The sequence below is a fragment of the Oncorhynchus masou genome, chromosome 9 (genome assembly GCF_036934945.1).
Source record: "Oncorhynchus masou masou isolate Uvic2021 chromosome 9, UVic_Omas_1.1, whole genome shotgun sequence".
Lineage (NCBI taxonomy): Eukaryota > Metazoa > Chordata > Actinopteri > Salmoniformes > Salmonidae > Oncorhynchus > Oncorhynchus masou.
This window is the reverse complement of record NC_088220.1, coordinates 22,511,274-22,536,816: the sequence shown is the minus strand read 5'-3', so window position 1 is coordinate 22,536,816 and position 25,543 is coordinate 22,511,274. Positions and strand designations below refer to the sequence as shown.

At 43.1% G+C, this 25,543-nt stretch overlaps 3 protein-coding genes across 4 annotated transcripts in view; 1 reads left to right on the top strand and 2 right to left on the bottom strand.

Moving 5' to 3' along the window:
- Positions 1-761: 761 nt before the first annotated feature.
- Positions 762-9,932, top strand: LOC135545683 (histone deacetylase 3-like). Of its 2 annotated transcripts, none has more exons than XM_064973473.1 (15): positions 762-951; positions 1,450-1,532; positions 1,765-1,907; positions 2,524-2,605; positions 2,760-2,816; positions 2,931-2,986; positions 3,091-3,224; positions 4,703-4,783; positions 5,122-5,195; positions 5,288-5,352; positions 5,627-5,716; positions 5,919-5,977; positions 6,050-6,129; positions 6,262-6,419; positions 9,223-9,932. In XM_064973473.1, the coding sequence occupies exons 1-15, from the start codon at positions 897-899 to the stop codon at positions 9,290-9,292; spliced, it is 1,287 nt and encodes a 428-aa protein (XP_064829545.1). In that variant the 5' UTR covers positions 762-896; the 3' UTR covers positions 9,293-9,932. The 2 variants fall into 2 exon arrangements, with proteins under 2 accessions (XP_064829545.1, XP_064829546.1); XM_064973474.1 differs by having other exon boundaries at positions 2,505-2,605.
- Positions 9,933-10,025: 93 nt separating this feature from the next.
- Positions 10,026-21,583, bottom strand: LOC135545682 (myotilin-like). The gene is made up of 10 exons (XM_064973472.1): positions 20,417-21,583; positions 17,449-18,287; positions 17,181-17,328; positions 14,925-15,020; positions 13,958-13,995; positions 13,130-13,262; positions 12,469-12,676; positions 12,216-12,381; positions 11,846-11,979; positions 10,026-10,723 (listed from the first exon to the last, which is right to left on the bottom strand). The coding sequence occupies exons 2-10, from the start codon at positions 18,129-18,131 to the stop codon at positions 10,587-10,589; spliced, it is 1,743 nt and encodes a 580-aa protein (XP_064829544.1). The 5' UTR covers positions 18,132-18,287; positions 20,417-21,583; the 3' UTR covers positions 10,026-10,586.
- Positions 21,584-23,271: 1,688 nt separating this feature from the next.
- The window catches only part of LOC135545680 (mitogen-activated protein kinase kinase kinase kinase 4-like), a 136,752-nt gene continuing 134,480 nt past the window's right edge, over positions 23,272-25,543 (bottom strand). Inside the window, exon 33 of the mRNA XM_064973467.1 lies at positions 23,272-23,327. Coding sequence (XP_064829539.1) covers position 23,327 — 1 coding nt within the window. The 3' untranslated portion in view covers positions 23,272-23,326. The remainder of the gene's footprint in view (positions 23,328-25,543) is intronic.

Sequence of the window (25,543 nt, the reverse complement as noted above, 5' to 3'; positions counted from 1 at the left end):
ATTTACTTTTCTGCTCTTTTGCACACCAGTATCTCTACCTGCACATGACCATCTGATCATTTATCACTCCAGTGTTAATCTGCAAAATTGTAATTATTTGCCTACCTCCTCATGCCTTTTGCACACAATGTATATAGACTATTTTTTTTGTTTTTTCTACTGTGTTATTGACTTGTTTATTGTTTACTCCATGTGTAACTCTGTGTTGTTGTCTGTTCACACTGCTATGCTTTATTTTGGCCAGGTTGCAGTTGTAAATGAGAACTTGTTCTCAACTAGCCTAACTGGCTAAATAAAGGTTATATTCTTTGTTACAAAAATACAATTCCACCAATCCAAAGAATGCATAGTTGGGCGCTAGGACAGCCTGCCATACCGCTTTGTGGTCAACGACTCCCATTGTTAGGGCGGATATTTACCCGATTAGCCACCAATCACCCCATTAAAAAGGTGGAAACATTTTACCATTCACACCATTCAAACTCCCGGGAAAGGTTTTGGGGTTGGCTTCTATGACGAACATGCGCACTCAGTCTTAGTTAAAATCACCATTGAAAATGTCGCGTATCACACAGTACAATGTGTGGTTCTGAATCACTATTCAAAGGTAACGCGTACCACACACGTGGCGTGTGGGCTACCACATTCACCATATGAATTGTGTGATTGGTAAAATGTCTCCACCTTTTTAATGGGGTGATAGGTGGTAAATCGGGTACACCATCCATAATCTTTGGTACTGTCTTTTCCCGCCCACTTCGCTTGTCGCTGGACAATGACGTACGTTTTACTCGCTGTTTACAATGGCGACCACTTTCTAAATGAAGGAAAGATACATTTACAGTAGCGAACAAATACCCAGCGAACGGTAGAAAAACCAAGAAGTCTCTTTTGCAATGTCCAACAGAACAGCATATTTTTATGATCCGGATGTGGGGAACTTTCATTATGGTAAGATCAATTTTGGTTACAAAAGGCACGAAGCAGATTAGCATGTTAAGAAGCCGGCTAGCTAACTATTTAAATTGTTGTTATTTAGCAGACACTCGTATCCAGAGCGATTTACAGAAGTAATTAGAGTTAAGTGCTCAAGGCATATTAACAGATTTTTCAGCTAGTCAACTCTGGGATTCGAACCAACGACCTTTCGGTAACTGGTCCAACGCTCTTAACCGCTAGGAAACCTACTGTTTCCTCTTCAGTTTGTGATTAGCTAGATAGCTAACGTTGGTATTAGATTCTTATTTCTGCTAGCAATCAGGTGAATTGATCTCGCTAACGTTACTAGCTATTAGTCGTGTGTTTGCAAGAGTTTCTTTATTCTACAGCTATTTAGCTGGCATGTTATGAATGATAGCATCACGCAGAAGAACCACAGAGAAATCCGGACATTGATAACTGCGTATGAGATGACAACACAATGACACATGTTTTCCTTTCCTTATCAAGGTGCTGGTCACCCTATGAAACCCCATCGTCTCTCGCTGACGCACAGCCTTGTTTTGCACTATGGCCTCTACAAAAAGATGCAGGTAAGTCCTGCTGATGATCAACATGCTGAGAAGGCTGGAGATGTAGTCATTAGTCCAAACAGTTTTGCAACTAAAACAAGGGTTTCTATTGGTCCCTCCCTGTTTAAGTCTGTTTGCTTCATTTAAGAAACGTTTTGCAACAGAATCAGCAAAATGAATACACCCCGATTAAACCAGACAAGTTCATGTTCTTCTTGACACCATGTTAATTTGACTGGTCCTTGTTCCCCAGGTTTTTAAACCATACAAAGCCTCACAACATGACATGTGCCGATTCCACTCAGAAGATTACATTGACTTTCTGCAGAAGGTCAGCCCCAACAATATGCAGGGTTTCACAAAGAGTCTCAACACCTTTAATGTTGGGGACGACTGGTGAGAATGTCTTATCTTCTATAATGTATTACATTACTGCCTGGCGTATATTTGGATTCATAAGATATTTTGTGCTTAATATATATTTGTCAAAGTGCAGAATGTTCTTTTCAAAAATGTTTTACCCCATTTTCGTGGTATCCAATTGTCTCATTGCTACAACTCCCGTACGGGCTTGGGAGAGACGACGGTTGAAAGCCATGCGTCCTCTGAAACCCAACCAAGCCGCACTGCTACTTAACATAGCGCTCATCCAACCTGGAAGCCATCTGCACCAATGTGTCGGAGGAAACACCATGCACCTGGTTAGTGTGCACTGCGCCTGGCCCACCACAGGAGTCGCTAGTGCACGATGAGACAAGGATATCCCTACCGACCAAATCCTCCCTAACCCAGATGACACTAGGTCAATTGTGCGTCGCCCCATAGACCTCCCGGCTCGAACTCAGGGTCTCTGGCGGCACAGTTAGCACTGCGATGCAGTGTCCTAGATCACTGCACCACCCAGGAGGCCCTGCAGGATGTTCTTTTGACTCATGTAATATTATGATCAGTGTAATGTGCAGCTGTTGATCTATCTATGTGGCCTGTATAAAGGTAACGTGTCCTCTGTCAGCCCTGTATTCCCAGGCCTGTTTGAGTTCTGCTCCAGGTATACAGGAGCATCTCTACAGGGAGCAACACAGCTAAACCACAAGGTATGCCCCCCCCAGCAGTCAGCTTATTTTCTGTTAAATGTATTGTATTTACGGATCGGACATATTTATTAAGACCAATTCAGCAATTTATACAGCCAGGTAAATTGTTGACCAGATTTATATTTGATCAATGATCGGGACCGTTGCTTTGCAGATATGTGACATCGCCATCAACTGGGCCGGGGGTCTTCATCATGCTAAGAAATTTGAGGTAAGAATTATGCAACATTTGTTTCTTTGTCAAGACAATTTATTTCTACGGCCTCTGGTCACCTGCTTATGTACAGCTCTTTGATATCATGATTTAATTTGTTTTGGTTTTCAGGCCTCTGGATTTTGCTATGTGAATGACATTGTCATCAGTATACTGGAGCTTCTGAAGTAAGAGCAAAGCACCCCTACAGTCTTTATTATGTTTTTGTCCATTTCGGGGTTCACGTCCCGCTAAGGATCTCTAACAACTAATAATGTAAATGTCCCTTTAGGTACCACCCGCGTGTGTTGTACATAGACATTGACATTCACCATGGTGATGGGGTGCAGGAAGCCTTCTACCTGACTGATCGGGTCATGACTGTATCCTTCCACAAGTACGGGAACTACTTCTTTCCAGGGACAGGTAAGACAAACCATTTAAGTATCTGTTAAAACCAGAAATACAGATACAGTTGAGACAGAGAGGTTGAAAAACAGCTTCTACAGTGGGGCAAAAAAGTATTTAGTCAGCCACCAATTGTGCAAGTTCTTCCACTTAAAAAGATGAGAGGCCTGTAATTTTCATCATAGCTACACTTCAACTATGAGAGACAAAATGAGAGCGAAAAATCCAGAAAATCACATTGTAGGATTTTTAATGAATTTATTTGCAAATTATGGTGGAAAATAAGTATTTGGTCACCTACAAACAAGCAAGATTTCTGGCTCTCACAGACCTGTAACTTCTTCTTTTAGAGGCCCATCTGTCCTCCACTCGTTACCTGTATTAATGGCACCTGTTTGAACTTGTTATCAGTATAAAAGACACCTGTCCACAACCTCAAACAGTCACACTCCAAACTCCACTATGGCCAAGACCAAAGAGCTGTCAAAGGACACCAGAAACAAAATTGTAGACCTGCACCAGGCTGGGAAGACTGAATCTGCAATAGGTAAGCAGCTTGGTTTGAAGAAATCAACTGTGGGAGCAATTATTAGGAAATGGAAGACATACAAGACCACTGATAATCTCCCTCGATCTGGGGCTCCACGCAAGATCTCACCCCGTGGGGTCAAAATGATCATAAGAACGGTGAGCAAAAATCCCAGAACCACACCGGGGGACCTAGTGAATGACCTGCAGAGAGCTGGGACCAAAGTAACAAAGCCTACCATCAGTAACACACTACGCCGCCAGGGCAACGGGCAACGAAGGAGTGGCTTCGTTAGAAGCATTTCAAGGTCCTGGAGTGGCCTAGACATACATTTTTTTTCTCATTTTGTCTGTCATAGTTGAAGTGTACCTATGATGAAAATTACAGGCCTCTCCCATCTTTTTAAGAAGGAGAACTTGCACAATTGGTGGCTGACTCAATACTTTTTTGCCCCACTGTATCACAAGGCCACCAGACTGCTAAACAGCCATTACTAACTCAGAGAGACTGCTGCCTACATTGAGACCCAATGACTGGACACTTTAATAAATGGATCATTAGTCACTTTAAACAATGCCGCTTTCAATAATGCCACTTTAATCATGTTAACATATCTTACATTGCTCATATCACGTGTATATATACTGTATTTCATACCATCTATTGCACCGTGCCTATGTCGCTCCACCATCGCTCATCCATATACTTATATGTACATATTCTCATTCACCCCTTTAGATTTGTGCGTCTTAGGTAGTTGTTGGGGAATTGTTAGATTACTTGTTAGATATTACTGCGCTGTCTGAACTAGACACATTAACATCTGCTAACCATGTGTATGTGACCAATAAAATTTGATTTGAGTTTGTCTTAATGACTAAATGATTGAATATCTCTATGGGACAATAGAGGTTGTCTTAATGAGCTTATTATTTGTTAAACAAATCTTGTCTGTTTTGTCCCATAGGTGACATGTATGAGGTAGGGGCTGAGAGTGGCCGATACTATTGCCTGAACGTGCCTCTCCGGGATGGGATCGATGACCAGAGTGAGTAGTGTCCTTCCTGGATCTCCCACTCAGGCTGGCTCTCTGGCGCTCCACTCTGATAATGCTATTAGACTGAGGCCATTGAGATGTCTCTGGGGAGTGCTATTATCAGATGTTATGCTGCCTGACTGTTAGTTTACCTGCACTCTAAACTATTTACATCTATCTGATGGCTTTTACAGTTCAGAAGGTCTGATAGTATGCAGGATAATATCCAACAAGACATTTCCTTACTTTTGATAGGGGTTCAATTATATCACTTTGTCAATATCTAAAATGATTGAAAGGAAGAATTCTCTTCCATGTGTCCAATACCTTAACATATCACTTTGTTTTAGGCTACAGGCAACTCTTTCAGCCAGTCATCAAGCAAGTGGTGGACTTCTACCAGCCAACCTGTATTGTTCTTCAGGTGATAATTTGGCAGCCAGAGATCATCAGTGGTATTTTGCATGAATTGTGGTATTGAGTATGGGACTCACATGCACCTTTTGTCATTGACAGTGTGGGGCTGACTCTCTGGGCTGTGACAGATTAGGGTGCTTCAACCTCAGTATACGAGGCCATGGGTAGGTGTCTTGCTCAATAAATAATACATCATAACCCTCACCAAGACTTACATCAGTCTTAAATGGCCTTTGAATACAGCTTTATGGGTAAGTGTCTTAATAGAGATAAGGATACATGTTTGGAGGATGGAATTCAATGTACTCTAAGGATGTACTGCCACCTGTTGGTAGGAGAGCAGATTTAAGGGATTATAGAGAAATTGGTACAGGATTTGGTTAACATAGGAGTCAGGTTATGGTAAACTGTCTCACCCAGGGTATATGCTTTCTATAGGGAGTGTGTGGAGTTTGTGAAGAGCTTCAGGATTCCCCTGCTGGTACTGGGAGGAGGAGGGTACACAGTACGCAACGTGGCCAGATGCTGGTGAGGGCTCATTTCTCTCATTTACATTTACGTTTAAGTCATTTAGCAGACGCTCTTATCCAGAGCGACTTACAAATCATTGCTGTAACTGGATTATAGTGGGGAGATTAGGTGACCGTTGTTTTTGATGGAGACCAAGTGAACATTCTCACAGTGTATATGGAACCACTTAAGAATTAACTCTGTTGCTCTTCTATTCCAGGACCTATGAGACCTCCCTCCTGGTTGATGAGCCAATTAGTGATGAGCTGCCCTATAGCGGTAAGCGAGCAAGCCTAAGCTCTTCTGCCACTGTTTTTTTAATTTGCTAATTTTCTCTCCTCACCCCTCCAGAGTACTTTGAGTATTTTGCCCCAGACTTCACACTCCACCCAGATGTCAGCACCAGGATAGAGAACCAGAACTCCCGACAGGTCAGTTTGAGGACATACAGCATGCGGTCCTCCCTCTCTCTTTCTGAACCACAGTCTACATACTGTTTTAACAATTCAAACAGAATTCTCTCCATGGTGTAAGTCATTTATCTCCATCTTGTGCTTGTTTAGTACCTGGAGCAGATCCGTTCGACGGTCTTTGAGAACTTGAAGATGTTGAACCATTCTCCCAGTGTCCAGATCCACGATGTGCCCTCGGACATCCTGAGCTACGAGCGCACTGACGAGGGAGACCCAGATGAGAGGGGTTCAGAGGACAACTATTCCAGGTCAACACACTCTGCCTTATGTGACGCTAGAGCTGGGCGATATGGAGGGGGGGGGATTCATGTCGCAATAAATGTACATTTTTTTGCGCTAACAAAAGAATATGCAATAAATTATTTTTTGGGGGTGCTTGATCTAGGCGTTATGAACAAAGTCCAATTGTGATAAATATAACTTTTATGCAATAAATAACATTTTTTTAAATCGAAAGTTACTTGGCAATAGAGGCAGGGCTAAGCCAAAAAAATGAATTCCAGTGCCAAGTAAGAAAACGTAGATGGTAGCCTATGGTTCAGAAAGTAAGTTTTATTTTTTTATACAAAATTAAAAAATCTAAACAATACAGGAAATGCATGATTGATGTGCAACCTGTCAAAATATGATCTAGATTTTATTTATGACACTTCAGAGAATTTGCTAAATCTTTGTGCATATTGACAATATTATTCACCACCTGATGAAGTGGGAACTCAAAACACTAGATTGCTAACTCTAAATACTAGCGGGAATGTGATGAAAAATCAAAGCTGAAATAAATCATTCTCTCTACTATTATTCTAACATTTCACATTCTTAAAACAAAGTGGTGATCCTAACTGAACTAAGACAGGGAATTTTTACTAGGATTAAATATCAGGAATTGTGAAAAATTGAGTTTAAATGTATTTGGCTAAGGTATATGTCACCTTCCGACTTCAACTGTAGCGAGGGTCAGTCGACGAGAGCATACAGGTTGCAGTGGGGCTTTGGTGACAAAACGGATGGCACTGTGATAGACTGTATCCAGTTTGCTGAGTAGAGTGTTGGAGGCTATTTTGTAAATGACATCGCCAAAGTCGAGGATCGGTATGATAGTCAGTTTTACAAGGCTTTGTTTGAGAAAGAGGAAGCCGATTCTAGATATAATTTTTGGATTGGAGATACTTAATACGATTCTGGAAGGAGAGTTTACAGTCTAACCAGACACCTAGGTATTTGGAGTTGTCCACATTTTCTAAGTCAGAACCTTCCAGAGTAGTGATGCTAGTCGGACGGAGGGTGCGGGCAGCGATCGGTTGAAGAGCATGCGGCAGTGTAGCCTAGTGGTTAGAGCATTGGACTAGTAACCGAAAGGTTGCAAGTTCAAATCCCCGAGCTGACAAGGTACAAATCTGTCGTTCTGCCCCTGAACAGGCAGTTAACCCACTGTTCCTAGGCCGTTGTTGAAAATAAGAATTTGTTCTTAACTGACTTGCCTAGTAAAATAAATAAAAATGCACTTAGTTTTACTAGCATTTAAGAGCAGTTGGAGGCCACAGGAGTGTTTTATGGCACAGTGTCCAAATAAGGGCCAGATGTATACAGAAAGTCGTCTGCATAGAGGTGAATCAAGGAATCACCCGCAGCAAGAGCGACATCGTTGAGATATACAGATAAGGTATGCCCGAAAATTGAACCCTGTGATACCCCCATAGAGACTGCCAGAGGTCCGGACAACAGGCCCTCCGATTTGACACACTGAACTCTATCTGAGAAGTAGTTAGTGAACCAGGCGAGGCAGTCATTTGAGAAACCAAGGCTGTTGAGTCTGCCGATAAGAATACGGTGATTGACAGAGTTGAAAGCCTTGGCCAGGTCGATGAAGACGGCTGCACAGTACTTTCTTTTATCGATGGCGGTTATAATATCGTTTAGTACCTTGAGCGTGGCTGAGTTGCAGCCGTGACCAGCTCGGAAACCAGATTGCACAGCGGGATTCAAAATGGTCAGTGATCTGTTTGTTCACTTGGCTTTTGAAGACTTTAGAAAGGCAGGGCAGGATGGATATAGGTCTGTAACAGTTTGGGTCTAGAGTGTCACCCCCTTTTGAAGAGGGGAATGACCGTGGCAGTTTTCCAATCTTTAGGAATCTCCGACGATACGAGAGGTTGAACTAACTAGTAATAGGGGTTGCAACAATGGCGGCGGATAATTTTAGGAAGAGCGTCCAGATTGTTTTGCCCAGCTGATTTGTAGGCATATTCACTGCAAATTGCTATCTGCGGGCACGTCAAAACCACAGCCCATTACACTAGTTTACTGCGGTTCTAAAGTGGTGTCATGAACTCGATATCAAGAGGTGAGAAATTATACAGAAAGCTGACTTTCCTCTCTGTAGCTCGAACAGTAGTTGCTTAAATGTTTCCCAAAATAGCAATTTGAGCAACAGTCATTTTCTTAATTTTTATTTAACTTGGCAATTCAGTTGAGAACAAATACTAATTTACAATGATGGCCTACGCGCCCTACATATATATGCTTGTGCTTCTCAGAATGCATCTCTCTCTCCTCGGTGTCACAGTGGGGGAAGGGAGTGGCTCGCTCACACAGCAGAGAAACAGGGACAGGCAGATACTTTCATAGCAGGAATCAACATAATGCAAAGCCCATTACGGTTGACCAAGTATGTTTTAGAACAATCTACAGGAGTGTTGTGTAGCAACATGCCTTGGTAAGGGGAAGGCAATGTCATTTGTTTTATCTTCCCAGCTCTGACACACACAGGAGCATATGTTCTATTATACATGGTAGTAATGGAATCAATAGGACCAGTTTAAGGACGGGATTCAATCCGATTGCAGATTTGGACAATGCGCCATTTTTAAAGTTGATTTCTGATTGCTCCAACAAATGCAGCATTTACCGTGGATGTGGTGTCTGCACGCACATTGCCGGCAACACGATTGGATCCCAGCCTTAGTCTACGTGTATATCGTATCAGTGTGAACAACTGACATTGGTATGGTGTGTGATAGTCTGGAACTAAATAGCTTGTTCTCTTTACAGGCCAGAGGCAGCCAATGAGTTCTACGATGGTGACCATGACAACGACAAGGAGAGCGATGTGGAGATCTGAACGCTCATGATATTATTGGGAAACCATCAAGGCTGCAGTCAGTTGACCAAACGTATTTCCCAACAAATGGACTATTCAATGTTCATACTATACTCAGAGCGAGAGACTACCACCATTTATTCCTTTTTTGTTTTAACTGTCTATCATGGAGTATGTAGAGGACATTGTCAAGCACTTCAAATGTTATTCCTCACATTTCGTAAACAGGTGTAGACTAACAGTGAAATGCTTACTTACACAGTGAGTAACAATAACACCTATATACACAGGGTACCCGTACCCAGTCGATGTGCAGGGGTACGAGGTAATTGAGGTACATGTGACGAGGCAACAGGATAAACAGCAGCAGTGTGAGTCAAGCCACATTCTGATTCACCAGAAAGCCTAGAGGGGCCCAATACAGCCAGATTAACAGAGGGCATGATTGTGTATGAAACATCTGGGCCTTATTCATCAGCACAGGATAAAGAGGAAGAGACTTCCCCTTGGTCCAAAGGGCGTTGACTTCCTGTGGTTGCTAGGTGAGGCTTATATTTACTAGTTTTCACTGCACACACTGGGATCAGAGGTCGGTCATCTGAATAACAAGTTAAAATGTTTTGATATTTTTTCATAAAATAAATAGGAAAACTGCATGGCTCCAATGCTTCCCATCCATAACTCAATTTGCCATTTAGAAAGTGAAATGAGACCACCTGTGTTGTAAAACTTTATTACGCATTCATTCACATACATAAGACTTAGAAAAACATTTTTCTATGGTCAGAATCAGACAGAGGTTGTAAATTTGGGTGTGAAGGCAACCATTTACATTTCAGAATTGTCCAATAAATACTTTATACATTAAAATAATGTTACCTTTTTAAAACCAGAAAAAGAGTCACTTGAAACAGCAGTCATAAATGCTGCTTTTTGTAAAGGAACTTCAAAAGAGTTACATATCTGGAGACAATACATGATTCATTCTCTAACTAGAACAGCAAACCACAGAGACAGCATTTGACAAAGGTCTGTGCTCAGGCCAGGTAAGATTCACCATACTAGAGGATGCTGAGAAAACCATCTGACCAGTCCACCCTAAAAAAACAACAGAAGGGCTCAAACTAAAGTGCATTTGACAAATGCGGGGAATGGTGTCCTGATTGAGACTGAGGCACTGTGGGTATATCTGCTTCTTCAAAACTTTGATTCATTTCCTCCCCCAGGCACAGACAACATGACCGTCTCAGTGGACAGACTGACAGACCAGTATAAAGTGGAGCAGAGGGGTACAACAGGTTATTATACTGCTAGTTTAGTGTTGTCTAAAGCTCCTCACTCTCGTACAGGGGGGCCGTGTGCTGGGGGGGGTCCAGAGAAAGGATGGGGAGATGGCGGAGTAGGGGGACTTTAAAATGCTTGCCTGTAGGGGGGCAGGCTTGTTGGTGCGAGCTGCAGACACAGAATTAAATAAAAAGGTCAGGATATATTCAGAATAGAACCCTTGAACCTCTAATGCAATAAGAGGAAATGTGTTTGAGTCAGGTAATAAAACATTTAAATAAAGCCGGTCATTGTTTCAAATAATCGGTTGGTAACATTTGTGACAATCTGAGAAATGGTTGGATCTCCTAATCCACAGGAGGAATGTGTTGCTATCCTAAGAGAGTTTCCTAAAATAACAGCTTATATAAGAGATGTATTAAGCCCCAGCTCCAGGTTCAACCCTTGGGGGTCGAAAGACAAGCTTTCCTTCTGGTCAGCAGAGTGCACGGCCAAATGTTTACTGCACAGTTGAAGCCTGATATTACAGCGCTGAGACAATTAAATGAGCAAAGTCGTCCGTTTTTCCATTTAGTAAGCCCGAGTGGACAGAGCAAAATACGCACTCTCACCTGATCTATTACAGACTTGACAGCTTCAGCGAGCTAGGCTGAATGGAGGTTAACCTCATGGCCGCTCTCAGTCCGCGTAACAGATGACATGTTATGTGATCAAGGGGAAATACAATAGCCAGCCAGACCCGCATTTCCCTAGTAATAATACATCTACTATGGGTTTCTAAAATCAGCCTTTACAACCTGCGCTGCCATGGCAACCATTTGCGGGACAAGGGATACATTCCAGGGAATTACCCTCCATTTACACTGGAGAAACGCAAGCTAGAAAGAGGCCCCTCTGCTTTATTCTAACAGGAGAAAGTGCTACGAATATTGAACAGAACATTTCCCCCTGCTGCTACAGTACATAAGTTATTCTACAACACTGGTAATTCATGGTACAATAGTGCAGTATTCCATTGCCATGTTACTGCCCTGCCATAGCAGACATTCTGAGTGCAAGGTTACAACGTTGTCTGTCTCGGCTGTAATCCCCGCTTGTCCCACTAGTGCAGATGTCAGCATGAGGACAGCTGTGTAGGGCCACAGGGGGTTGATGGCCAAAGCCTTTGTGGTGTTTATGAGTTGAATTCTAAACAGCTACCATGGACAGGGAACAGCCAATTTACCTCCGAACTGAACACTAGTCTGTGCTTAACTTCAAACCACGCACAAATGCACAATATCCACTTACTTCCTACATCCAGTCTGGCATTGCAGGTGGACATGCCGGCCTCATTGATGGCAGACAGGGTGTACCAGCCTGCATCAGATTTGACTAGCCTCTCAATGAGCAGGCATTGACTTCCTGTGCTGTCCTGGTACAGGCTGGGGGACAAACATCAGGCCTGGGTTAACCTCTTATGGAATCAATAGAACCTCTCACTTTCAGCTAAGAGGTTCACGTTACCTAGCAAAGCTATATCAGCTAATTAGCACATGTACACTTCAGATATATTCTACTCAGCTAAGGGACGGAAATTACAATCTCTACTGTGAGTATTTCTCCTTCTAAAAAAGGTATACAAACACCCTGAAAGTGATGGAATTGAAGTTCCACCCACCTCATTCTGGTGGGGTCAATGCGTAGCATGTCTTTGTCTTTCTTCCAGAAGAACTTTGGTGGAGGGGAGGCAGCCACCTTAGACTCTAACCTCACTGTGTCCCCCTCCATGGCACGAGAGTTCAGCATCTTCTGGACGAAGGTAGGGGGACGAAGCACCTCCTGGGCTGGAGAGGGGTTGGGGTGAAGGTGGAGCAGTGTCATCAATGCTAAGCGATGGGAAATTATTTGACAGTAGTCAAAACAGCCCTTACCGATAACCTCCAGTTTCATGGAGAAGCGGTTCTCCCCGGCGCGGTTCCTGGCAATACACTCGTAGACTCCGGCGTGATGCACCGTCACGATCTCAATGATGAAGGAGTGCACGCCTTTCTCACACACCAGCATCTTGTGGTAGTCGTCTGGACGGATGGCTTTACCATCCAGGTACCAGGTCACGTCTGGTGTGGGCAGACCCCCCACCTGAAGGCACAGGCAGAGGTGTATTCATTAGGGGAAAAAACTGACAAACAGGGAGGGACAACCTGAAATACCATATTAGAAAATAAATTGCTACGGTGTGTGCTAATGAATAGGAGCCTGGGAGAGTGGACTGTAGTGTGGACTACTAGGGGGTCATGAGGGGGCGTAGTGCAAGGGCCCAGAGTGGGGGGTGATAGGGAGTATAGCGCAGCTTTTACAACCTGGTTATTCTAGTCACAGGGGCTATTGGGTTTCATGTTTGGTCACTAGAGGCTTTCATTACACTTGAATAAAAGTGTTGCATGAGTCAGTGTCATAGTTCAACAAGGTCTTTACAGAAGATACCTCAGAAATAAGTTCCTACATAGGAAATGGATCCCAGCTATAAATGTTGAATGAGTCCAGCTATCAACATGCATTACTAAACTGATTAGAGCGTATCCAGTTCTGTACCTTGAATTGGATCCTACAGAACCTGCCCTCCTCCACCGTGAGGTCCTGTGGGACCTGGATGAAGCGTGGGGCATAGCACTTCTCCTGGATGGCTGAGCCCTCGTTGACATCAGTACCAGAGTGGTGTTTGCCCCTTTAAAAAAAATAAGAAAAAGCGAGCGAGAATGAAAGAGCGAGAAAGCAAAAGGAGAGAGGATAGGAACAAAGGTGCTTTCATTCATAACTGCTATGATGGCTGAATGAGTTCTCATGCAAACAGAGCTCACTCATCTTTTCAGCTTCAGAGAGCTAATTGAACTAATGAATTGTGCTGCATCACCATTCATGCTGAACCGTACAGAAAACCCAAAAACATTAACAAGCAAATTAACAACAAGTCCATCCATGGATCCTAAACCAACTCACTTCAAGCAGCACAGCAGGTGCCCTTTACATACAGTTTATCATCATTGGAAGACAAGGCAATCCCAGTGAGGAAGCCACACAGACATTTCAGCACGCTCAGTACATGGTCTATAATTGTCCTCGTTACGGCATGGCCAGGGGGGAACCGGAGCCCGTGGTAGACGGTGGAAATGGCACAAACACACGGCAGTGCCAGGAAACCCAACCCGGATCAGACAACCTGCCTCCCAATCCCAGACCTCAAGCCTCATTCACACATCTTTACCCTCGTGGATCACTGCACCCCTCTTTCTGGTCTCCTCTCATCACCTACTGCTTCATTATGTAATGCAGTACACATTCCATAGCAGCAAATCTGTATATCAGTATGTAATGTACTATCAATGTATGCACATGATTTTGCCGTCTGTTGGTAAAAGGTACCATATTCCTCCGGTGTTACGTCCCTCTGGTGATTCTGGCTGCAAGAGAAGACAGATTTGGGAATTAAAAGTATGCAATGGACCCATCTGTGTGTAAAACCATTCCTATACTGTTTATAGGCTGCGATTCAGCTCTGCCTCTAAACTAGACAACACTAAAGTTGACACACAAAGGTTGTCTAGGTTCAAGGCTGCACCTTCTCCTGAAATGCATTACTTTGAAACAACCTTTTTAAATAACCAGAGACTTGCTAATCTTTCTAAGTACATGCCACTCTGCCTAGGACAATGGGGATGGTTGGATGTAGAGGGCTATACCTGTGGTGTGGGCACATGTATTTTACTGTGTGTATGTGTGTGTGTGTGTGTGTGGTGGTCTCTTCCCATCATCCTACACTACAAATCCCTGGGAAAATGCTGCTTTGGCACACAATCTTCACCCCTGCTATTTCTAGCTGCATTCTTTGAAGAGCGCTGTGGATTGGCTGTAGACTTATCTCCTGTGACTGAAGAGGACAACAGAGCCAGAGGCCAGGCCCATTGTGTGAGGAGGATTCAGGGGTGATGGACAGTGACAGGGGACTAGTCACACACACGGTACAGGGAACATCCCGTCTAACCTAAAACCCACATACTATTAGTAACGACGGCTCCCAGCCTGACAAACTATTATCAGAACATCTGGAAACATACAGTAGCATGGCAAAATATGTATCCTTTAAATATACAATGACTTGAGCTAAGTGAACTAGTGTATTGAGGAAAAGTGTACTTTTTATGCCTGTGATGTGGATGTCCAACCTAGCTATCTTAAGATGAATGCACTAAGTCTCTCTGGATAACAGCGTCTGCTAAATGACTCAAATATCAAATGTAAATGTCTGAGTGCAGGTACCTCCCTAAATAACTTTCCTACAAACCAAATGGGCTGTACTGGATGATGTAGAAGTGATATGCGTAGATTATACCTGGTCGGGATGTGAGTCAGAGGAATTCTCAAAGACAGAGGCAGCGTTATCTGGACCCAGCAACCTCCGAGCCATGCGCTCCTCATAGGACAGCTTCTGTCAAGAGAGACAGGAAACCAGCCACTGTTCAGTCAGTATACTGCAAAATGCCAGTAGGTCCCAATTTATTAATTGGAAGCAATATGGTGGAAACTCCACCACTGAAATCTTTCTACCTATTAAGATGCTTCAGATCTACAAAAAAATGAAAGGGGAAGGGAGTGAATTGGGACCAGCTGTGCCAGTAAATCTGTCCATAGAGCAGCCTCCAATGTTATTGGGTCTATTTCAACACAACAGCTACCTTGTGTTGATCATATTATACTGGTTCACTAAACCCCTGGGATTCCACTGAAGCCTCCATTCATTGGAAGTTGGTTTCTAATGAAGAATGGAACTGGCATCAAGGATATTGTGTCCTTGACATGAATGACATGAATACAGGAAGGCTACAAGGGAATGATAAATTACTAAATCCATATTCTTCTCTTGCATAATTGCCAGGGCCACATTGTGGTATTAAATGGTCTGATGTACGCTGATATGGGTTCAAATCAAATAGGAACCACACATTTTCATGTACAGCATTCATACGGTAGTGGAGTAAACAAACACTTATTTAATGTGGTTTGGGAATAAACTAACATTTAGATTGTAGCATCTGTCTTGACTCACATATTTTACATCTCCCTATCCACATACATACAAGTCCTAAGTTGACACCTACTCATTCCAGGGTTTCTTTATTTTTTACTATGTTCTACATTGTAGAATAATAGTGAAGACATCAAAAATATGAAATAACACATATGGAATCATGTAGTAACCAAAAAAAAAAGTTAAAGAAATCCAAAATATATTTTATATTCTTCAAAAGAAAACCACCCTTTGCCTTGACAGCTTTGCACACTCTTGGTATTCTCTCAACCAGCATTCACGGGGAATGCTTTTCCAACCATCTTGAAGGAGTTCCCACATATGCTGAGCACTTGTTGGCTGCTTTTCCTTCACCGAGGTCCAACTCATCCCAAATCATCTCAATTGGGTTGTGGAGACCAGGTCATCTGATACAGCACTCCATCACTCTCTTCCTTGGTCAAATATCCCTTACACGGCCTGGAGGTGTTTTGGTTCATTGTCCTATTGAAAAAAAATTATAGTCCCACTAAGCCCAAACCAGATGGGATGGCATATCACTGCAGACTGCTGTGGTATCCATGCTGGTCAAGTGCGCCTTGAATTCTAAATAACTCACCAACAGTGTCACCAATAAAGACACCCCACCACCGTGCATCACGGTGGGAACCACACATGCGGAGATCATATGTTCACTTACTCTGCATCACAAAGTCATGCCAGTTGGAACCAAAAATCTAAAATTTGGACTCATGAGACCACAGGACAGAATTCCACCGGTCTAATGTCAATTGCTCATGTTTCTTGGCCCAAGCAAGTCTTCTTATTGGTGTCCTTTAATCCTCTGAACAGTTGATGTTGAGATGTGTCTTTAACTCTGAAGCATTTCTTTGCGCTGCAATTTCTAAGGCGGGTAACTCTAGTGAACTTATCCTCTGCAGCAGAGGTAACTCTGGGTCTTTCTTTCCTGTGATGGTCCTCATGAGAGCCAGTTTCATCATAGCGCTTGATGGTGTTTGCGATTGCACTTGAAGAAACTTCAAAGTTCTTGAAATGTTCCGTTTTAACTGAGCTTCATGTCTTAAATTAATGATGGAATAAAGTTTCTCTCTGCTTATTTGAACTGTTCTTGCCATAATATGGACTTGGTCTTTTACCAAACAGGGCTATCTTCTGTATACCACCCCTACCTTGTCACAACTCAACTGATCGGCTCAAACACATTAAAGAAATTCCACAAATTAACTTTTAACAAGGCATGCCTGTTAATTGAAATGCATTCCAGGTGACTACCTTGAAGCTGGTTGAGAGAATGCCAAGTGTGCAAAGCTGCCATCGAGGCAAAGGGTGGCTACTTTGAAGAATCTCAAATATAAAATATATTTTGATTACTACCTGATTCCATGTTTTATTTCATAGTTTTGATGTCTTCACTACTTTTCTACAATGTAGAAAATAGTAAAAATAAAGAAAAACCCATGAATGAGTGAGTATGTCCAAACTTGACTGATACTGTATATATCCACACAAAAAACAATTTCCCACCCCACTGACACCAGGTCAGTTTGTTAAAAGGGATACCTGGCTGTTTTGCCTTTGGGTCTCTTTGGTACGTAGCTTCTTCTCCAGATCCTGGATCAGGGCGTCCTTGGAGCCCTGGATATCCTCATCCGTGTTGCGGGACCCTGACCTAGGGACAGGAGCCTTCTTCAGGGTGGGCTTGGGAAGGCTGGGGAGGGAACGAGAACGGGATAGCCAGAAGGCAACCATTAACACTAAAAACGTAATGCTATTACATACTAGTAATATTTAGACGTTTTATTTACTGTTCAAAAATATAGAAACTCACATGTTTGGGGTCCCTCTGTAGCTAGGAGGCAGAGACACACATGAGGGAGGAGGAAAGGGGGGCTGTGGCATGGAAACCGGGGGCGGGGGTGGAGAGTGGGGAAACTGACTCATAGGCAGGCTCTGTGTAGGGAGAGACCGTCCCTGTCCCATGTGCAGGGAGGCATCAAACCGGGGCTTGGGCAGAGGGTTGGGGGGGTTGGGGGAGTTTGGGGAGAGAGCTGGGGATAGAGGCTGAGGAATAGACATGGGAGCAGGCTTGTAATGTGGGGTGGACTGAGAGGGCAGGACAGAGCAGAGGAAGGCAGCTGGAGAGGACTTGGGCTTGGGCTCAGGTGGAGCTGGGACACTGGCGTAGGCCCTGGGGGTGAGGGTGATAGTGGAGCACATGGGGGCGCAAGAGGGGGACATGGACTGGGCAGCGGAGGAGGGAGGAGGATCACGAGGGAACACCGTCAGCTGTGAGGATGCAGGGGTGGAAATGGGGAAGCTCAGATTGGAAGAGGAAGGAGAGGCCTTGCTGCTGTTCCCGCTGGGCTGAGGCAGAGCCTGGGTGACACTGTAGCTGGTGGCCTGAAAGGCTGGCTGAGACTGGATGAACTGGCGTGGCCGAGCATAGTTGAAGGCACTGGGGGCAAAAAGGCTGGGGGAGAAGGTGGGCAGGTCAGCCACACTGCTGCTCATGTTACTGCCTCCAAAGTCTCTTGAGTTCTGGAAGCTGGGCTTGCTGGGAGTGAACAGTTTGGGGGTTGTTTTTTGGTTCTGCAGGCTTTATGTGACCTCTGACTCTCTGAGCTGTGGATACCCTCTTCACTCACACTGCAGCTCTGAATCTGGACACTTGAATGGGAAAACACTTTGGTAACTTAATCTGCATTACTCAAGTTAACTGGACAAGTGGTGACCATAGAAGCAACATTCCTTCCTACAATAACATCGTTACACCAGTATCCACCCATGCACAGCCTTCTTAAAAAAGTTGGAAAGTCCATTTTCAGTTGCCCTTTTTTGCATAGTAATAGTTCATCTGTGTACAATTCCTTTTGTCTTGCCTTACACATGTAAAATAAACATTACTTGAACACAAACAGTGTCCACATGACCTTCAAGAGAAGTGGACACATGTTGCTGTATGTTTCTAATAAAGTGTGAGTGGCTAAATCAGGAGGCTGACATTAGCTGGCAGGTGCAGCTCAGCTAACGCCGACACCCGGGCCCATGTGACTAGCATTGTGGGTTTGGAGCAAAGCAGGCTACACTGTCGCCAACGATCATCAACAGAATCACGCAGGGTCTAGAAACAACTTATTTCTACTCAATGCTAAAGGTCATTCAGAAAGAGATTATCAAACCAAGATGATTATCTGTGGTTTAGAATAAGGAGTTGTCTCCTCGACACATGATTTACTCTAATCGCTCCAACTCATTACAGCCCTGCTCTTTAGTGTCAAGCCTTATATTCAGTATACATTCCCTCGATTTCTGACAGATGGAGAGCGCAGCAGCACACCACACAAGCTGATGTCTCTCTCCATTATGTAACGGGCCAGGGTACTTTGGGAACAGTGCAATGGTATGACCTGTGATCCAGAGGAGACAGAGATGCCATTGGAGTGCTCTTGGTCCTCTCCCTGGAATGCAGCCAGTTTTCCTTTTGTGGAAATCTGGCGGGCCACTCCAGTATTTCACTACACTCGCAGTAACATCTGCTAACCATGTGCATGTGACCAATAACATTTGATTTGAATCCGGGCAGGGGTGGCGGCCGACAATCTTTCCATTTTGAAGGAAATCAATAAAAGTAAATAGTGAGTGTTTTTGTTGATTCCATTGATGCAAGCCATTATTCAAAGACATATTGTCCTATTAAGCAGAACAGGTAGAGCCCAATGGAGAAGAGTGGACTTTTTTTATACATTATTTTTTTTTTTATAAGTGGGCATAATGCAAACCTAATCACAGTAGTCTCAAATAGTCTGCTCTCAGAGTCTTAGGAAAATTATAGTCTATTTTGGGACTTATACCTTAGCGAACCTCATCACTGACAGAATGTACCCTTTTTAATAAACCAGGGGGTATAAAGGGGTCCGGTCCCTGCCTAGTCAAACAAACAGACATTTGAGAATACTGTAGCTATTAGGCAATTCAACAGTAACAGAATGATGCCAACTCAGATTTTTCACTTTAAAATGTCAAACAAAAAACAAGGACTGCGAAGTTAAATAAACCACACAACTCTATGCACAAGGACTACTGTTAACAACTTCCACTTAAAATGTAATTAAAGCCCATTTACTTGAACAGTGTAACATTTGGTAACAGAATGACAATTCCTACTTTTCCCGTCATCATTCTGTTACCAAACTTTGCATCTCCACTGTTCAAGTAAATGGGATTATGTCAAATGTGAGTGTCAGCATCCTTCTGTTACCATGGATTTTCCTTATTGTTAAACTACCTCAAACACCATGTCCTGAAGATAAAAATCACATTCACTACAGAGCAGCACCAACACACAGGCATCCCAATGTTAATATTGCTTTCCTACTAAATTGGTCTTTTGACCAATCACATCAGTTAGTTTACATCAGATCTTTTTCGGGTCTGATGCTATAGGTTAAAAGACCAATTAGTGTAAAAAAGACCAGAATTGGGCTGCCTGTGTGCATGCAGCCAAAGTTTCTTGAACTCTTTGGTATGCAAATTTAAATGATAGTAATCCAAGTTGTCAAAGTGAGGTCTCTCTATAGGCATGACACTTAATAAATTAAACACTTGAATCACTGATATGATATGCAGACATGAACGTCAACACTAACATGGACAGGTCATTTCCATTTACTTACTCAGAACACGACCACACAAGGTTTTATATAGACTACACATTTATACATAAAACAAATCAATTACAAAACGTGTATAATAAATTGCACCTGTGACAAATTAATCAAACAATGCATTAAGCTTACCTGGATAAATGTTCCTAGATTAAATATCGTACGCTATTTCAACTTCAATAAAGTCTTCACCGCAGAGGAGAGTTAAATGTTTGTGATAAGAGTTGGAGTGCAACAGGTCCGTAGTAACTTGTGTACACCCACATCGGGTATGCAGAATGACGTGCGCGCCGACTCACAGGTGATTTCAGAGCGCGGCTGTAATGCGACCCCTGACCTGCATTTATTTTTATTTACATGTCACAGTCGCCCACATTCGTTGTGCCTTTCTAGCATACACACAAGCCTTTATAATCTCCTATTTAATAACATGGTATAAATTTATAAACATGTTTTTTTTAAGGACAAATAGGCTAAATAATCCCCTCCCTTTTATTATAATCAGATGATAAACCATCTTCAAACCAAACTATCAGCACTGTAAGTAATACCTATCTTAATCAAGTCCTAATTAATTAATGAATGTACACAGAGAACTCGATAAATACAATTTTTAAAACTGTTGCAGCCTACCAGCAACTTCAAACAAGGCAATAGCCCACTCTTGTGGCAGTTGAATCAAAATGACATTAGGGAAACACTGTATTTCTCTAAGCTCTGCATCCCTGCTAAAGCAAAGATGACCGATAAAATAATTCCTCAAAATTTTACATTTACATTATTGATAAGTATTTTGATTAAAAATTTAAAAAATACTGTCTCACAGAACAGCATACTGGACATTCATCTTTCAATTTGAGGGTTTTTGCAGGATGTTCGAATAGTTGAACTCACTGTTCTTCAAGTGGGTGACCAATCTCACAGACTGGGCTCTCTGGCCACTCTGGAGGGGGAATCTCTGCTATGTCATGAAGTAAAGAGGGAAAGTCATATGGTTCCAGCGTAGGAGACTCTAAGGACTGCTCATCCATGGGCGTCTCTTTCTCCATCTGCTCTTCCAGGTCTGGACACAGGTCACATTGTCAGAATGTATTTCAGGATTGTATGTGGATGCACCTGCATTGCTTGCTGTTTGGGGTTTTAGGCTGGGTTTCTGTACAGCACTTTGAGATATCAGCTGATGTACGGAGGGCTATATAAATAAATGTGATTTGATTTGGATTACAGTGGATGAAGAAAGCTGTGCAGAAGCACAACAGTAATCTCCTGTGTCTGACCAGTTCTGAAGCTAGTCTCTGCTCACCAAGGTACACCTCCAGTACGGCGCAGCATGATACTGTTCCCAACTGATTCCCAGCTGTACATTTGAACAACCCAGAGTCCTCTGGGAAGGCCTCGGTGATGACAAGGGTCCAGCTCCTCTGTAGAGGTAGGAGAGGAGGACATACCAGCACCAATGTATCAGGTTTGATTGGTCATCTTATAGTGGTAAACTGGGGTAAATGTGTCCATCAATAGCCAACAGTGGGCCTTGGGTATGTTTTCCAACTCACCTGGCACTGATGCAGAAGTAGCCTCTGAAAAAGGAGGAGAACGTTAAGAGCATTTCTATTTAGTGCCTCAAAGGTCATTCTTGGTCTGTTTCACACTGTGATTTACTCCTACTTACTCTTTCTGAGGACGTGGAAGTCAGCTGAGTCCACTATCTGCTCGTTCTCACGGTACCACAGAATCTGCAGTGTTGGCGTTCCACAAATACGGCACTCTAGCTGACCCTTGACCGTGCTGATGTCATGGAGACGCTGGACACAGGAGAGAAGTGGATCAAAGCTAATGGCTGTTGACACCCACATGCCATCACCACCAAGCTCCTCATATCTCAACCACTCTCCTCATCTCAGCCCTACGCTCATACAGTGGGTACCCAGCTGTTAGTCATTTAATAGACACTCTTATCCAGACTTACTGTAGTGAGTACATACATTTTCATAATTTTTCATAGCTGTTTAGGGAACAATCGTTAACAAACTGACAAGAAGAATGCTTTTGACAATTTTTTTGACTTCTGACAGCAATTAAGATAATGATCTTTGTCATCTTTTGACTGAAAAGCTATGTCATATACAGATAACTGCCTAGGACTTCATAAGGAACTAGAGGAGATGTAAATCCATTTGAATGGCAAGGATTAGGCCACTGGACACACTGGTATAAGGAGGAAGGATCCTTCATGAAATGGATACAGTGCCAACCCAACCTAAACCTTCAGTTCCATATTCAGTCACCAGATGGGGGTAAAGATGTATCCTGTATTAATTTACCTCGACAAAAGTTGGGGCCACGCCACCACCTCCTGAATACTGTCTGGGGTAGGATGGACTCTGTGTCTAGAAACAAGATGGAACAACAATCAGTAGATACCATAATACAAAGTAGCACTGTCAATATGCTGTCTATCTGTGGGTACACAACATCATCAATATTGATCAGGAGCAGTTGAAGCTGTTGAGTGTGTATATCGTGTGATGAGCTTGGTGAGTATGTGGAATGTGTGTGTCAGGTACCCTCTGGGGGCTGATGCAGAGGGGCTGCACCAGGCTGGAGTGTCTCTGCTGCTGGACCACAGTGGAGGAAGAGGATGAGGAAGAGGAGATTGCTTTGGAGGAGTTGGAGATGGGCAGAGACATGGTGCTGGTCTTCTTCTGGATGCTGTACACACACACACACACACACACACACACACACACACACACACACACACACACACACACACACACACACACACACACACACACACACACACACACACACACACACACACACACACACACACACACACACACACACACACAGAGACCCCAAGACGGTGTGCAATCACACAGTTGTCCCCATGTCCTTCCAATGTCTCAATATCTTACGGAAAATGATGTACTGGTTTTCATTGAAAATGTTTCATTCTAGTCATTCATGTCCTTTCAACCTACTGTGCCATGTTTCATTCCTTCCCAGGGGGAGTGTCACTGTGTCCAATAGCTGCTGATTTCTGTACAGAGGGAAGGGAAAATGAGCATGAGCTGCAGATGCTTATACCTCCCCTGCCCAGTAATGTGAAATACATAGATTAGGGCCTAGTGAATGTATTTCATTTGACTGATTTCCTTATATAAACTGTAACTCAGCAAAATCTTTGAAATTGTTGCATGTTGCATTTATATTTTTGTTCAGTATAAAAACACCCCCTATGTGACCTTACAAATGAAACATCCAAGGACACTGCACCTCGAGGTTCTGTCTTAATGTGACATGCCAAGTTTAACTGCCTATGTGTGTGTTGTCAAAAGCCAACGACTGAGTGATCATCATGGTGTGTAAAGGTTACATAACAATCTATCCATCTGAAGAATCATGTTGTTTGACTCAGAAAGGCACTGTTCATCTCCTTTAATCTCCCACAATCACCGTGCTGATGGATACTGGCATGAGCCTCTGTCTATTTATACAGAAAGGGGATCCCATTGGCCCACAGAGGGAGCTCAGCTTGGGGCCAAGACTCTACAACAATGTAAATCATGTGCTGTTGACTGAACCAACTCAGAAATATGGTACTGCAGGTTATTCCTGCGGGAATACAGACAAAATCCATGCAATAGTTTATTCTGGACTTCATCAGAATTAGTTACAAAGACAGAAAACCATTCTATTTGATGGGATTTCATATAACTGTATCTATCTGGAGATGCATCAGTGTTTTCCAGGAGATGCGTCAGTGTTTTCCAGGAGATGCGTCAGTGTTTGCCAGGAGATGCATCAGTGTTTGCCAGGAGATGCATCAGTGTTTGCCAGGAGATGCGTCAGTGTTTGCCAGGAAATGCGTCAGTGTTTGCCAGGAGATGCGTCAGTGTTTGCCAGGAAATGCGTCAGTGTTTGCCAGGAGACGCGTCAGTGTTTGCCAGGAGATGCATCAGTGTTTGCCAGGAGATGCATCAGTGTTTGCCAGGAAATGCGTCAGTGTTTGCCAGGAAATGCGTCAGTGTTTGCCAGGAGATGCGTCAGTGTTTGCCAGGAGATGCATCAGTGTCTGCCAGGAGATGCGTCAGTGTTTGCCAGGAAATGCGTCAGTGTTTGCCAGGAAATGCGTCAGTGTTTGCCAGGAGATGCGTCAGTGTTTGCCAGGAGATGCGTCAGTGTTTGCCAGGAGATGCGTCAGTGTTTGCCAGGAGATGCGTCAGTGTTTGCCAGGAGATGTGTCAGTGTTTGCCAGGAAATGTGTCAGTGTTTGCCAGCATCTCAAACTCCCCCGCCCACACAATACAACAGCATGAGGGGGAAGGTTCAACACTCCATCAGAGTAGCAACATGAGACTTCTAAATGCTTCACATGAAAACAACAACACATCACACTGCTAAGAAGAGGACAAGCATCACACAAAAAACACTAAACACACACCTTATTTTCTTTTTCAAAATCAAATCAAATTTTATTTATCACATACACATGGTTTGCAGATGTTAATGCGAGTGTAGCGAAATGCTTGTGCTTCTAGTTCCGACAAAGCAGTAATAACCAACGAGTAATCTAACCTAACAATTCCACAACTACTACCTTATACACACAAGTGTAAATGGATAAATAATATGTACATAAAGATATATGAATGAGTGATGGTACAGAACAGCATAGGCAAGATGCAGTAGATGGTATCGAGTACAGTATATACATATGATGGTATCGAGTACAGTATATACATATGATGAGTAATGTAGATGAGTAATGTATTACATAAATATGCAGTAGATTATATAGATTACAGTATATACATATACATATGAGATGAGTAATGTAGGGTATGCAAACATTATATTAAGTGGCATTGTTTAAAGTGGCTAGTGATACATGTATTACATAAATATGCAGTAGATGATATAGATTACAGTATATACATATACATATGAGATGAGTAATGTAGGGTATGTAAACATTATATTAAGTGGCATTGTTTAAAGTGGCTAGTGATACGTTTTTACATCAATTTCCATCCATTTCCATTATTAAAGTGGCTGGAGTTGAGTCAGTATGTTGGCAGCAGCCACTCAGTGTTAGTGGTGGCTGTTTAACAGTCTGATGGCCTTGAGATAGAAGCTGTTTTTTAGTCTCTCGGTCCCAGCTTTGATGCACCTGTACTGACCTCGCCTTCTGGATGATAGCGGGGTGAACAGGCAGTGGCTCGGGTGGTTGTTGTCCTTGATGATCTTTATTGC